General features: G+C 46.3%; 1 protein-coding gene across 1 annotated transcript; it reads right to left on the reverse strand.

Annotated features, from left to right (window-relative positions):
- Positions 1-393: 393 nt before the first annotated feature.
- On the reverse strand, positions 394-12753 carry auts2a (activator of transcription and developmental regulator AUTS2 a). The gene is made up of 13 exons (XM_054625596.1): positions 12614-12753; positions 11012-11304; positions 9531-9775; positions 8481-8525; positions 7014-7109; positions 6841-6909; positions 6452-6481; positions 5671-5742; positions 5047-5188; positions 3922-4002; positions 3745-3828; positions 3267-3507; positions 394-3015 (listed from the first exon to the last, which is right to left on the reverse strand). Exons 2-13 carry the CDS (start codon positions 11106-11108, stop codon positions 1779-1781), a joined length of 2439 nt encoding a protein of 812 aa, XP_054481571.1. The 5' UTR covers positions 11109-11304; positions 12614-12753; the 3' UTR covers positions 394-1778.
- Between the last annotated feature and the right edge of the window lie 1147 nt (positions 12754-13900).

The raw sequence follows: 13900 nt of genomic DNA on the forward strand, positions 1-13900 counted from the left end.
CGAACACAAGCACTCACTTGTCCAAGTAGCTGATGTGGTGTGATGCATGATGTTTCCGCGGTTTTAACCGTTACCAAGCAATTTTCTAGGAAGTCGGCACTTACTGGTCCAGCAGAGATTTGAGAAATGAGACATGCTTCATCTTCTGGCTCTTCAGACGAAATGAAACATGATTAGAAGTGACTATCAGGAGACAAAATTATTACTTTTTAACTACATAATTAGTAGCACACTTAAATAAATACATGGTGAGAGTGGTACCTTAGGTAGTTTATCCTCCATGGGGGTCTAATGCGGAAAGTCATTAACAGTGTAAGCGGAGTGTCAAAAAAGAAATATAGCCTGTTTTCTCACCTCAGTAGGAATAAAAGCCCCACAGACAGTTTTAGTACACATTTTTTAATAACATGGCACAATTTACATAACACAAGTTTAAATGAGGAGCATGCTGAAGATTCAGTCGCTTCATTTTTTTCTCTTTTTTGTACATGATCTAGAAAGACTTCACTTTTTTCCCTGTACATGGCTAACAGCAAAAAAAAAAAATCTCATTTAACAATCTTTTTGCAATACGCATCGACTAACCACTATGGCTCCGGTGGACATTTTTATGTTGGAATAAAAAACACTGCACGACATGATATCACAGAGTTTGAAGCGCACAACTAAACCTTCAGTGGACTACTAAAATAGATCTCTGCTCATTAGAAACAAACTGTCCATAGTGTAGACTTTGCTTTTTTGTCTTTTGATTTTGTAGGTACAACAACTCAGGAAAGCACTTTAATACACTGTTTGACCAACAGAACCTATTTCCAAAACATGTACTTTACACTCCTTCAGTGGGGCAAATGTGCTGTCATGGTGTTAAATGTGCTGCATTCTCCCCAGAACAACACTGGTCCTAACTGAGAGAAGGAAGAGAGGGGTAAAAAAAGAGTTGACATTTGTGCTGCTGGCTGTTTTTACATTGAAAATCTTTAAAATGCAATACCTCCCTTCAACTGTTTCTTGGATTGTCACTACAATTGATCATATTTGAGAGAGAATACTTCTCAAAACCTAACGTTTCTGTTGATTCCAAATTGCGAGCTACAACCCCTGCGTGGATCAGTTAAAGCTTGTATCTGTTTGCGTGGACCCAATGTGTGTCTGAGTTGTGGAGAGAATACAGCTGTTTGTCCGTATTGTTACACAGTCAGTGGTGAGAAGGCCAGCTTTCAGAAAGGGAGCCCAGACGTTTGTTGCATAGTTGAACATGGGGTCTCTGGTACAATGCTAATCAGCTGCGTCAACTGAAAAAACAAAAAGGAAATAGCAAAAAGCACATTCTGAATCACTGCTGTAGGACTCCTCTATTTACATGTGTTCAACGTAAAGCTTTCAAAACACCCTTTTGCATATTTGTACCATGATTTTGAATCCACACAGAGACTGTACACATTATCTACACACTTCGCTGTCTGTCAGTGATAAAGTACCTGTACATTCCAAAACTGTTCATTCTCAGTCCGCCTCACTTCGCCATACAGGAGAAAGAATGCACACAAAAAGCTGGAGCAAACCGGAGGAAACACCTTTGAAAAATCTTTTTTTTTGTTTCATGATTATTGTCTCTTTGTAGTTTTATATAAAAACAATTCATTGTGAGGGCATTTCTCTGCCCACATAAGTTATTCACAGCTATTTTACAGTCTTGCTTTGCCCAAAGCTAAGTGCTTGGTGTGAGTTCAGTGTTAGTGAGGCACAGGGCTGCAGGGGCACCGAGTCTGCTCAGCTCACCGTGCCTCGATGTCTTTGTGAGCCGGTCTGTCTCTGATATCTGTGGCCATGGGGGTAGTCCGTCTGGGTGAGCCGGGCCGGGCACCCAGCGTGGGGATGAGAGGGGGCGGTGCACTCAGAGAGGCGGTGGGTGGTGTTTTGTTCAGGATACCGTTCTGATGGGCGGCGGCGGCTGCTGCGGCCACTGCTGCAGCCGAGGGACTCACCCTGGAGTAGTGCATGCCTGGGAGTCCAGGAGCCATGAGGCCCTGGGCCGGGTGTGGCAGGTGTCCGTCAAGGGCAGGATGGTGCATCGCAGGGTGGAGGCGCCCGTGCTCATAGTCCTCTCTGAGCATGTTGAGGCGCTCGCGCTCCTCCATATGGGCACGCTCGTGTTCCCTCCTCTGCTCCAGGGCCAGAGGGTGGATGTGGTCACGGTTAAAGTCGTGAGGCTCACGGTCCCTGTAGGAGCGCTCGGCCTCGTAGAGCCGAGGTGCTGCCAGCCGATGCAGAGGGTCATTCCTTAGCAACAGGTCCCTGGCCAAAGGGTCCCGTCTGTGAATGTCCAGGCCCCTGTAGGGGTCCCTCATTGGGTCCCAGTGGAAGGCAGGGTAAGGGAACCTGTCAGCTCCTGGTATGGGGCTGATACCCATGAAGGGAGCCACCACTCGAGTTCTCTCCAGACCGCTGATGCTGTTCATGGGGTGAACGCCAGCCATGCTCATGGGCATAGGCATGGAGGAGGGAGGGTGGAGGTTCGGCGTGGAGGGTGCATGTGTTGGGTGCTCAATTGCCCTCTCTGCGGCTCCATCCTGCTCCTCCTTCCGCTCCTCCTTCACCTTCACCTCGCTGTTCTTTTTCTGGTGCTCGTATGGCAGATCTACCTTTTTCTCCAGGACCTCCCTGCTCAGCCCGCCGTTGGGACGTTCCAGGCTGGTCTGCCGGATGTAGGGCGATGGCGTCCCCCTGTTGGACAATTTGTCCTCTGACACTCGGCCGTCGTGGATGACTGGTGTGTCCTTGTCGCTGTGGTGGTTGTCTTTGAGCTTATGGTCATCCGTGCCGTTGTCTTTCCAGGAGTCTGAGTGCTCCCTCTCCCTGTCTTTGGCTTTCTCCTTGTCCCTCTGAGGCTCTCCAGAAGCAGGGGGCAGGTGGTTCCTGTGGTGCTCGGGAGGCCGAGTGTGGCCCAGGAGGCTGATGGGGTTGACAGGGACTGGGGACGGATGGCTCGGATGGCGCTTCTCTACTGAGTCCCTATGATGATAAAGAAAGGCCCTCAATCAGTATCAGTAACTTAGCTTTTGTCCAAATGATTAACTGATCTCTTCATTTTTATTCTAAATTAAAATAACAAGCGAAATCATACAGTACACAAATAAAATAAAAAGATAACATAACTGATCCAACAAAATCCAAATATGTACCTAAACTCCTTCTATCCATTTATGTTCTTGGGGTGAGGAAACAGGTCTTAGGCTAAAGTAGTAACGTTTGGTAACACCCACCTGTCTTTGTCGTCTTTACTGACTGATGAGTCCCGTTTGTCAGAGTCTCGGTCCCTCTCGTGCGAGCTGGCTGAGGCGCTCCTCTCAGAGTCACCGGGCTTCAGCCATGGTGGCGGTGTGGGGAAGGAGGGCGGCGTGCGGTGCAGCCGGTTCCACGGCTCCTGGTGGCCGCCGTTGCTGCCGCTGTTGAAGTGCTGCTGTGCGTTGGGGCCATCTTTATGGCCGAACACTGCGTTGGCCGCTGTTAGGGATTCAACACGTGGAAAAACACGGCAGGACGCAAGTTAAATGCGTATCTTGACAATGTGCAGAGGTGAATATCAGTATTCAAATGATATTCTTATGATGCTGTTATGCAGCATGAGCAACAATAACTCTGAAACTTTAATTACTAGATTGGAAACATTACAAAAGCAACCATGAAAGGAGGATTTCAGCCATAGTGATTGTCGGGCAGTAACATGAGGTTAAAACTCACTTAGTGCTGGATTGCCCAGTCCACCGAAGGCCGATGAACTGAGGGCTCCCAGTCCGCCAAATGATGCAGGCCTACCGAAAGGTTCTGGAGGGAGAAACCACATGTTACCATGCATCCAATCACATCTTATTTACCCATTTCAGATCGTGACTGAGAAGAAGTGAACTTAGAGGGTACCTAAGTGAGATGCCGGGGCGAGGAAGTTTCCAGGATGGTGAGGCGGATGACCAAAAGGACCTGCTGATGGGTGTGTGGGACCTGAGGAGGGAGAGAGGCATCACAGAAAGGTCCATCAACCACTGACTGAGTTAAGATTGTTTGTCAAACTACTGTCGGACACAAACACATTGTTATATTGCAAAGTCCACTTATTAAGCTTTTCTAAATCAACTAGAGCCAGACCAACAAATGACAAACACTGTAGTTTAGAGACAGTCCCCATTACATAGTTTGTCCACTAGAGAGCACTAACAAGGTCATTTTTCCACTGTAAAATGTTCACCTCAGTAAATATATTTTTCAACATAAAAAAAAATATTTTGCTGGTGCACCTTGTATTGCAGCCAGTTCCACCACAAATCATTGTGTTTTATACACTCACACAGACACTGCTTAGCTCTGTCTTTGAGATTAAGTTTAGCAGGCCACACTTGACAGAAAATGTTTTATTTCTCAAGATGATGTACTCATTTTTTAAATATACCCAAATAGTCTTTCCAACTTTCCCTATCAATTTAAGGTGGGGGTAACGGTAGTTAACTCTAGCTATTTAATAGATAATAGGGCGATGCACTGGGATGATGCTGCGGGCAACCCAGAAGATAGAATCTATTCTATAAGCTGCATAGTAATGTTGTTGTGGACTTTTTTGGTAATATTTTGAAATAATAGTATTAAAATAGTATTAGTAAAAAATAGTGAAAGTAATGATTTCCAAATATTTTTTCTTGGATGGATGGCGCCATCATCAGGTGTTTTTGTTTGCCTCAAATATCTGGTTTTGGTTCAGCTATAATGTCAACTTCATCTGATGGAGAGATGTGAGAAACGTAAGACAGCATGTGTCCTCATCTGCAAACTTCTTCATAAGACCACAATATGTGGTTGAAAGCTCCAGAAAACTCTACTTAGTTGACCTTGAGTTAAAAACGTTGGTTTTGCTGTCTCAGCTTGTTCACAGCTGAACTCGGTAACAATAATATTATCAGACACAAACTGTATTTACCGACTGCTGCTGCATGTCAGAGTGTACCCTGGTTAACCATCAATCAATCATTCTACTCTGATCTGACAGACACTCACCTGCGGCGGAGAAGAGCGTGGCGGGCCGTGCCAAGTCGTTGGGGTGATGGATGGCGCCGAAGAGGCTGGGGCCCGGAGGTCGACTCAGGAAGTCAGGCTTGAGGCCAAAGTCTAGCTTGTGAGGGTCAACCTGCATCTGCTGCTAGAAGACGGCAGATGGACGGAGAGGAAGACATGTAAAACCCCTTTATACACTACAGGTTGATGATACAGTCAAAGTAAACTACTGAAAGTCAGCTACTAGATAGTTAGTTGTCCTCCCTTTTTAGGACCCTTTTTAAAGGTGTTGCAGACAGGCAAGGGACGATATGAAAATTTCATGTCACGATTATCCGAGCCAAAATAATTGTGATTCACAATACAATCCTGACAATATATAAAAAAATGCTTAAAATCATAAAATGGCACCAAAATATGATAAAATCACTTAACCTTACATTTTATTAACAATATAAAATGTTCTTAACATATTAGTTTTTTTTTATTATTTTCTTTTTTTAGTGAACATTCTTCTTAGTGAAAACCAAACAACCATAGATTAGGAATGGACACAGTTCACTTCACACTGTGTCAGCACTAGCTTTGGCACAAAGCAGAGGGACTATGAGTCAGATGAGTCCTCACCTTCACTTTCTGTTGGTGGTGGTATATCTGCCAGGCGATATGGACATGCATGGCGCACCACTTCCCTGGTTTCTGTAGATACAAGACAAAAACTCTTTAGCATGAAAACAAGGCCATTACTGCTACAAATGTACACATTAAACGGTTAATTGAAGTGTAGTTTCATACACATTCTGTTCTCATCTATCTATCTTCACCTCAGCCAATATCTGTTATTCAAGGTAATTAGACCCACATGTAATGGATAAAGTGCTACATTGTCAATGCACATTTACTCTCACACGTCATACAACCATCTTAAATGATCAAATGACATGAACACAGCATACCATTCTGATATATTTACTGTCAAGTCACCTGAAAATGACATACTGATAGCTTAAATATGGAACCTTTAATCACATATTACCTAAAGATAGGATATGATGGTGATTGGGCATGTGTCAGAGGACTTATAATTATGTCTGTAATTTGTATGCATGTCTAAGCAAAGTCTATCAATAGCAATTTCACATATAGAGTCTGCATTGTTCTCCAAAATGAGCTTTGTTGTTGTATAAACTAAAACACTCTGCCTCCAAGTGCAGTGCTCATTTAATTAAAGACACTATCTTCCCATTAGCAAAAACCCTTTAAAGCATCGTGTGTGTGTGTGTGTGTGTGTGTGTGTGTGTGTGTGTGTGTGTGTGTGTGTGTGTGTGCGTGTGTGCGTGTGTGTGCGTGTGCGTGTGTGCGTGTGTGTGTGCAGGAGACTGAGACACTGCAGGGAGTGAGCACTCACCCTGAGAACGGGCCGAAACGGATCCGTTAGCTACAGGAGGTAATACAAAGAGGTTGAGTTATTTTGCTGTCAATCAAATCACCTCTAATTAGTCTCTGTGTGTAGCCTTCATTATGAACCAAATTAAAATGTGAAAATGTCCCTTTAAAATGAAGCATTTCAGGAGTAATTAACACATGGGTTTGTCTTGTGTGACCTTCTGCATGCAAATTAATACAGACCAATATGGCCGTCTGTGCTGTCTATAAACTAACGGCATATACAACACTCAAAGACTTATATACATATACAGAAGATCTATAGGTTATCTTTACACCACAAGTGTCTGTTAGCGTGTGTGTGTGTGTGTGTGTGTGTTTGTGTGTGTGTGTTTTTGTGTGTGCTCTTACCCTGGGGTCCTTCTGTAAGAATGTGTGTGGGACGCCTCCTGGTCTGGACACATCGAGTGGATTAGAGGTCTAGAGAGCACCAGACACAGATGGAAAACAAGAATCTCTGTAAATAACTCTCAATAAAATAAGTTTGTATATGCGTGGAGCGTAGAGAAGTCCTTGTGTCTTACCTTGGGCTGAAAGGCGCCCTGCAGCGAGCCGAAGGGCCCGGTCGGGGGGATGACGGGCGGAAGGCCAGACATGGCCGGTGGGTAGGAGTGGAAGAGCTGAGGGAGAAAAGAGGAAGAGGAGGCGTGAGGATGGTTGGGTCTGTCAGGGGAATGCAGGACAACAACTATGCATGGCAGTGGAGATGAACAAACATGTTACAGTGATGGATGAACCGTGACATTCAATCTTTTTTCAGAGACTGCTTGGATGGGGAAAGTTGCAAATGATTGCCTACATGTTTCATAAATTGCAGGTTTATAAAATATTCCCTACTCATTCTCAATGGATTTTAATAAGGGGAAAAACACTACTTTGATGTGAAAACTAGAATGTTGTAATACAAGCAAAAACCCACGTAAACCAAACAAGTGCCCAAGGCTTCCCTCAAAACATCCTATGGAGAAACAGATAGGTAATCAACCGCTCACAACCATTTTTCTTGTCAATCTAATTAACATTAAGTGGAAGTGGAGAACGTTTTTCATGTCTCTGAACTTGCAGTCTTGCATTGCTTTAATCATGGTGCAACAGAATTATTTAAACTTGGGTTGCCAAGATGAGTTATTATTAGAAGCGCTTGAGGAGGTGCTGGGATGTTTTTTAAATGCAACTTGTTTCTCCTGGTGCATTACGTTTTAAGATGTCAGTGTGTTTTACAGAGAGGAAATGGCTTCAGGGTATTTGCTGCTGCCATAATAACAGTGAGGAAATACTAAGAATCTGAAACGAAGCACTTACAATCAAAGTAACAACATTCAGCAACATCTATTGGGCCCTGGGGTTGGTCTGAATACAAATGCGTGATTTTTCTGATATTAAAATCTTCCTCGCAGCTCAGGTTGAAGGGAAAGCAAACTTGTGCAGGCGTACACAGCAGGTGTCTGTGGAGGCCTGAGCAAACATGGTAGAAGAGTGTTTACTATAAGTCCCCTTTAGTGAGTGATAATCATGAGCAAGCCACTGCCGTTAGCAGACAAATACAAATAGTAGGCAAGAAAAAGACTTAAAAATTCTGGCAATAAAACGAAGTCCTCTCTGCAATGTCGCCACTGTCTCCTTCTGTATTAATTTCTATGCACAACAATTTTACCGTTGCCTGCATGCACAATAAATGTTGTGCTCCGAGATCTAATAATCCAGCAGTCTTTCATTAACCCTAACATTTGCCGGGGCTGAAGGGTGAAATGGTACAGCTGGGATACTTAGAGTGTCCATCAAGAAGTGGACGAGCAATTGCATGAAAACCATACATCTGACACACACACACACACACACACACACACACACACACACACACACACACACACACACACACACACACACACACACACACACACACACACACACACACACACACACACACACAGAGAGCAAGGGCTGAAATGGCATAATGGGCAAGCAACACTGTACGCAGTAGGAAAACTCACACTGTGTCTGTAGAAGGGGTCCACTTTTGTTGGGTATTTTTCAAACTGTAGGAGAAATGAAACAGAACTAAGTACAAAGTTGTAGAGAAAAAACATGAGGAACTGTAAAGGCTGACACAAAATGCATCACAAAGTGTATTTTAGGACTAAAAACATGCTTACAGATTGACATTAGGATTAACGATCGAAAAAGTCAACTGAGATCCAAAGTTCAACAGCTTTTCCAAACCAGGCTGTTTTCACTGTGCCCTTTTCCTGATCATCTGAAGACCTTTTTGTGGGTTCTGTGTCTCATTTGGTCTCCTTTTAGTGGTGCAGTGCAGGCTCAGGGCGAACATTTCCCCAGTCAAGACTAAACACTGCAGCCATAAAGAGCCTTTTTATGGCCTCATTAGCTGTCAGAGGCCTCGCCATGCTGCCTTTGAGGTATCATCAGAGCCAAGGGAACCCTCTATGGGCCAGACAGTTATGAATGTGTGTGTGTGTGTGTGTGTGTGTGTGTGTGTGTGTGTGTGTGTGTGTGTGTGTGTGTGTGTGTGTTTGTGTGAGTTTTAGGTCCAGCCACCCATTGCCTGTGGTCTCCCCCAACAAACAGTGGGGCTCTTAATGCAAGACATTTGCCAGTAATGAAAACCCCCAAACGGGACCAAATGATGTCATTAAATTCGGAATGAATTAAGTGTATTATGCTCTGAAAGCTGGCTCTGAAGTTAACATGCTTCGGGCGAGTTATTGCCAATTTAGAAAAATAACGGCGACTCAAGTCTGGAGTCGTAGAGTACGCCAGAGAAAACACTAGAAAGGCTTTCTGGGAAAATAAAGGCATGATTATAGTGTGGACTGACACACATGGTCATCATTGGAAGGCAGCCACAGAAACCCTCAGGCTACAGCGCGCCGCTCACACTCACACATGTCGAACTGTATAAAATCCTTACACTCAAAACTACAAGGTAAAAACTCCTCCACACATCTAAAACGTATTAAAAGAAGACATATGAATACATTTTGTCTACGGTGATTTGTGATTTGTGTTCTACTTATCCTCACATTTCTGGCAGGGGTACGCACCATGGGCGGTGCCGGGGTGGGCATGATGGCGTGGGGGAAGGGCGTGAAGGTGTGCTGGTGGGTGTGCTGGTGGGTGTGTTGGTGCTGATGCTGGTGCTGGTGCTGATGCTGGTGCTGGTGGAACTCTGTGCGCAGGTAGGGCGGAGGGCCCAGCGAGGCGCCACGGTCGGCGTTCTGGGAGGCCAGGAAACGGGTGTTGAGCTCCTGGCGCAAAAGTTCTTGCTCTGGAGAAGGGGGGAGAGAGAGAGAGGGGAGGATTAGGACTGGGTTTGTTAATGATGGGTAGGCCACTGTCAAGTTGACTAGGCTAGGCTGTAGATAAAGTTCTGAAAGACAACAATATTACGCTTGTTATTTATATGTCTCTAATTCTTTTCATTTAATACAGTGAAATTACAGTATTCCTCATATTGCTGGGTCCCTCTGGAAGCCCCTCAGAGACACATAGAAGGGCCCTGGACTCCAATGTGAGAGCTATGTCTGTCATCAAAAAGGAAGCCTTGTCAAGGTTTCAAAAAAAGAACCAGGAAATGTCTGCGATTATCAGCATGTCATTTCAAATGTAAGTGAGGCCCGAGATGATTGGAAGTGTCTGACTGCTGGAACTGTCAAATGCTGTGATTTGATACACTACAGGCCCTCTGAGACAACAACATCTGTTCTTCTAATATCCTCTGCACAGCCTGTGGAGAAAGAATGGATTTCAAGTAATCGCTGGCTTTTTCTTCTAAATTCAACAAAACGTGCCTTGAGAGATTATATCTGCTCCAGGGTAACCTTATCCTTCCTATTCCACTGTGACTCACTACAATATTTTTTCTGCATTCATTTCAAGCTTTATTGGGCTGGGAGTTGGGGTGGAATTTTCTCTTCATAAAAATTTCATTAGTATCTTTTGAACAAAATCCAGCGCGCTCCGTTCTGTATTGACCAAATAGATTTTTTTTTAGCACATGAACACTGTTCAAGGTGAAAATGAAGGTTCTGGCAACATTGCTAAAGGTGAGCCCCCCCTCCTCTTCCCACACTGACCCTGACATTTAGCTCAACGGCACTGCGTGGAAATGTGCACGGGGTCTGTAATCGCTTTTGCAATGTGGCCTGACCTGCTGGTGGATATTACTGGTGTGTAGAGAGTCGATCAATCACAGTGTGACAGAAAGAGTGTGAGCTGTCCACAACACTATAAACACACAAAACTGCTGGCACAGAGTACATGGGGATGATCTTGGACTCGGTTGCTTGTTTCTTTAAATAATTAGCAGGGCAACATTCTATGTGTCTGCATGAAATGAAATGATTCCTCGTGTACTTGTCTCGACCGCCCAGGCAACCTGATGCAACAACTGGCTAAAATAAGAGTCTGCTTTTTGGTTATTTTTGTCAGCTGAATGTGCAATCCCCTGCCACATCACTTGGGGGCGATGTGGGGATGTTTGGAAGCAGCTTGTGTTATTTACCTGAGTAGGCAGTCCCAGCAGCAGGATGTCCGGCTACTGGCAGGGTGCTAGACGTAAGTGGTGGTGGTGGAGGCAAGGCCGCTGGAGGAGCGAACATATTGGGGTGATGTGGGTGCGGCGAGGACTGCAAGGCAGGGGGGAAGCTGTGGGGGGTGCTCTGGTTAGCCGCCAAGGGCAGCGGGAAGGTGGAGGCTGCTGCTGCTGCTGCCGCAGGAGGTGGCGGGTGATGGGGGAGGTGCAGAGAGGGAGCAGGGGGCCCGTGGGGCTTGGTGCCTGGTGTGCTGCTCCTGCTGCTGAGAGAGATAAAAAAGAGAAAGATGGAGAAGGGAGCCAGGTTAAGCCAGGCGTGATCAGTCAAAATTAACACTTGTTCCTCTGCATCCTTTCATCTCCATCTGCTCCGACGCTCAATTCCCAGCACAGTGTTTTCACACCTCAACTGTCCCCCGTTTACAAACGCCTCCCTGCCTCTCCCTCTTGCTTCACAGAATCCAGGGCAAACATGATCCGCGAAAACACCACATTCACAACACCCTCGGATGCAAATAAACCACCGCTGGCAACCATAACTAGAACGTGCATCTGTCTTTGAACAGATTCTGTTAAGGCACTTCCTCCAGAGCCAGGTAGATGCATTGGAAATGGGATGAGAGGGAGAGAGGGCGTGTGTGCATGTGTGAGCAAACAGTCTTTTGTAGTGTGTGTGGGTTTTCCCCGGGGGCAGTCACAGAGCTTGCGTCTCCACAGCTCCGCGCGCTAAGCCTAAAAGCTCATTTGCAGCGCCCGCTCTCCGCTGTGGGCCCCGGCCGTGATTATTCACAGCGGGTGCCAGGCCCTGTTGGCGCACTGGCAGGGCTGGCACAGGGTGAGGGAGCCAAAGCCAAGTGCTGAGAGCCTGCGAGGCAGAGCTGTTGTTGGGACTGAGTGGATTCTGAAGGAGCTATCCTGGAGTCTTAAATGAATGGAGAGAGCCTCATAGGCCTCAGTGCCTCTCAACAGACAGACGACAGACTAGCTCTACTGTTGTTATTTTTAATAATATGAATAATGACCATGATCATAGTGTGTTTTGAACATACAGAGTGGACTTCCGCTGAGGACTCTTTAAACTACTTTAAAAGTATCTAACATTTTTGGGTGGAAAATATTACAACTTTAAGCCCATTTTCCTCCTGCTCTAATGCACAAGAATACAATTAAAGGTTGTACTAAGCTTTTGCACATACAGCTAGTATAATTGGGGGACGTTTGGGACTGGAATCTATACAGAGCCCTGGAGAAAATGTGGGTGGCTAATAAATCACAGGCACTCAGGGTGCAGTATGGCCCTTTTATTCTGTTGTTAATAATCAGCGCTACTGTTTGGCTCAGGGAACTTCAGGCTCTCCCTGATAGCAATTTACATACTGATCGGGCATCATGCGTACTTCCAGCTCAAGAGATATTCTAGTATTTTCAAGTGTATGTGTATATGGAGGTTTTGCCTGCACCGCGCTGCACACAATTATCTGCACCAGAGCACATGAGGACATGAGAGATGTGAGTGTTTTTTTATAACAAACTCATGCATCGGTGTGTGAGGTTTTCTGTTATAAGCCTTACCTGTGACCGTTGAGGCTGTGGCCGTTGTAGGCAGAAAGGGGCCGGGGGTGGCAGCGTGATGGGGGCCGGTGGGGCCCGGCCTGGCTGGGGTGCTGTTGGTGAGGGTGATGGGTGGGGAGCACAGGCGATGGTGGGTGTGGGTGGAGGCTGGGTGGAGGCGGAGGCCGGGGGTGGGACAGCAGTTCGGGCTGGTGCTGTGGCCGGGGAGGGGGGGCGGCGAGGGCTCTTGGCCCTGGACGAGAGGCAGGGCTGCGGGCGTCTGAGGCCTGGGGAGAGCCTCTGTGCGTGGGGGCAGGTTTGTGGAGGCCGGAGCCTGGGAAGGGCCGTTTGTCTGGGTCCGTTTAGGGGAAAGGGGCCGGGGACGGATGACTGGGGGTGCGGCTGGGGCAGGGGCAGGGGCAGGGGCAGGGGGAGGGCTTTGGGGGCAGAGGCTGACTGGGCGTGCTGAAGGCAGGGGGCTGGGGGTCCTTGCAGGTCTCCTGGCTCTTCTCCTGACTGCGCTCTAGGCCTGACACCTGGAGGAGGCCTGGCCCATGAGGCTCCTGGCTGCCATTGGTGGAGAGCACATGGATGCCAAAATCTGGGACTGTGTAAAAGAAAGAGAAAGAGAAAAACTATCTTTAGTTTCAAAGCCGGTGGTCCATTTGAACACGCAATGTTACTGGATTAGAAGCTGCTGACACCCAACAAGAACGTGGCTTTCAGTGAACATACACCAAGTAGAGATGCTCAGCTCTGTGTGCATGACCTCCTTTAATAACCCTGCAGCTTAACATTACCCACTCTCACAAAGACTGTGTGTGTGTGTGTGTGTGTGAGCTACAGGCCTTTTGTAGACCCTGGTCGTTCTAACCGCCATCTCTACTGCCGTGCTTGGTGTGTGTGCTTTGAGCTGACAAACTGCCACACAATTTATCCTACTCCTCCTACCGACACACCCTTCTGGGGTTTGCAGCTGTGCCAGCACAAGCACCAATTCCTGAGCCCTTTCATGCAGCCTTTAACACCGTCCCTGGGGACAAACTACACAGCTGAAATGTGTTTTTCTTGTTCAGGCTGAATCGGTTTGTATCGTACACAAAACAACGTCACCTTCATTTCAAGGTTCTTGCTTTTTTTTCTCTTTTCTTTTTTTCCCGCCTGGATGAAAGAACTTCCATTTGCCGGACAAATTAAATGTATTCTTGTCCGATTTGTTCATGAGGCATTTCAGCATGTTCCTCCCACTGCTTGGCGCAGCTGAGATCTATTGTGTATGGAAACAGACTGTGGCTGACTTGTCTAACT

This window comes from Anoplopoma fimbria, chromosome 24 (assembly GCF_027596085.1).
Source record: "Anoplopoma fimbria isolate UVic2021 breed Golden Eagle Sablefish chromosome 24, Afim_UVic_2022, whole genome shotgun sequence".
Classification (NCBI taxonomy): domain Eukaryota; kingdom Metazoa; phylum Chordata; class Actinopteri; order Perciformes; family Anoplopomatidae; genus Anoplopoma; species Anoplopoma fimbria.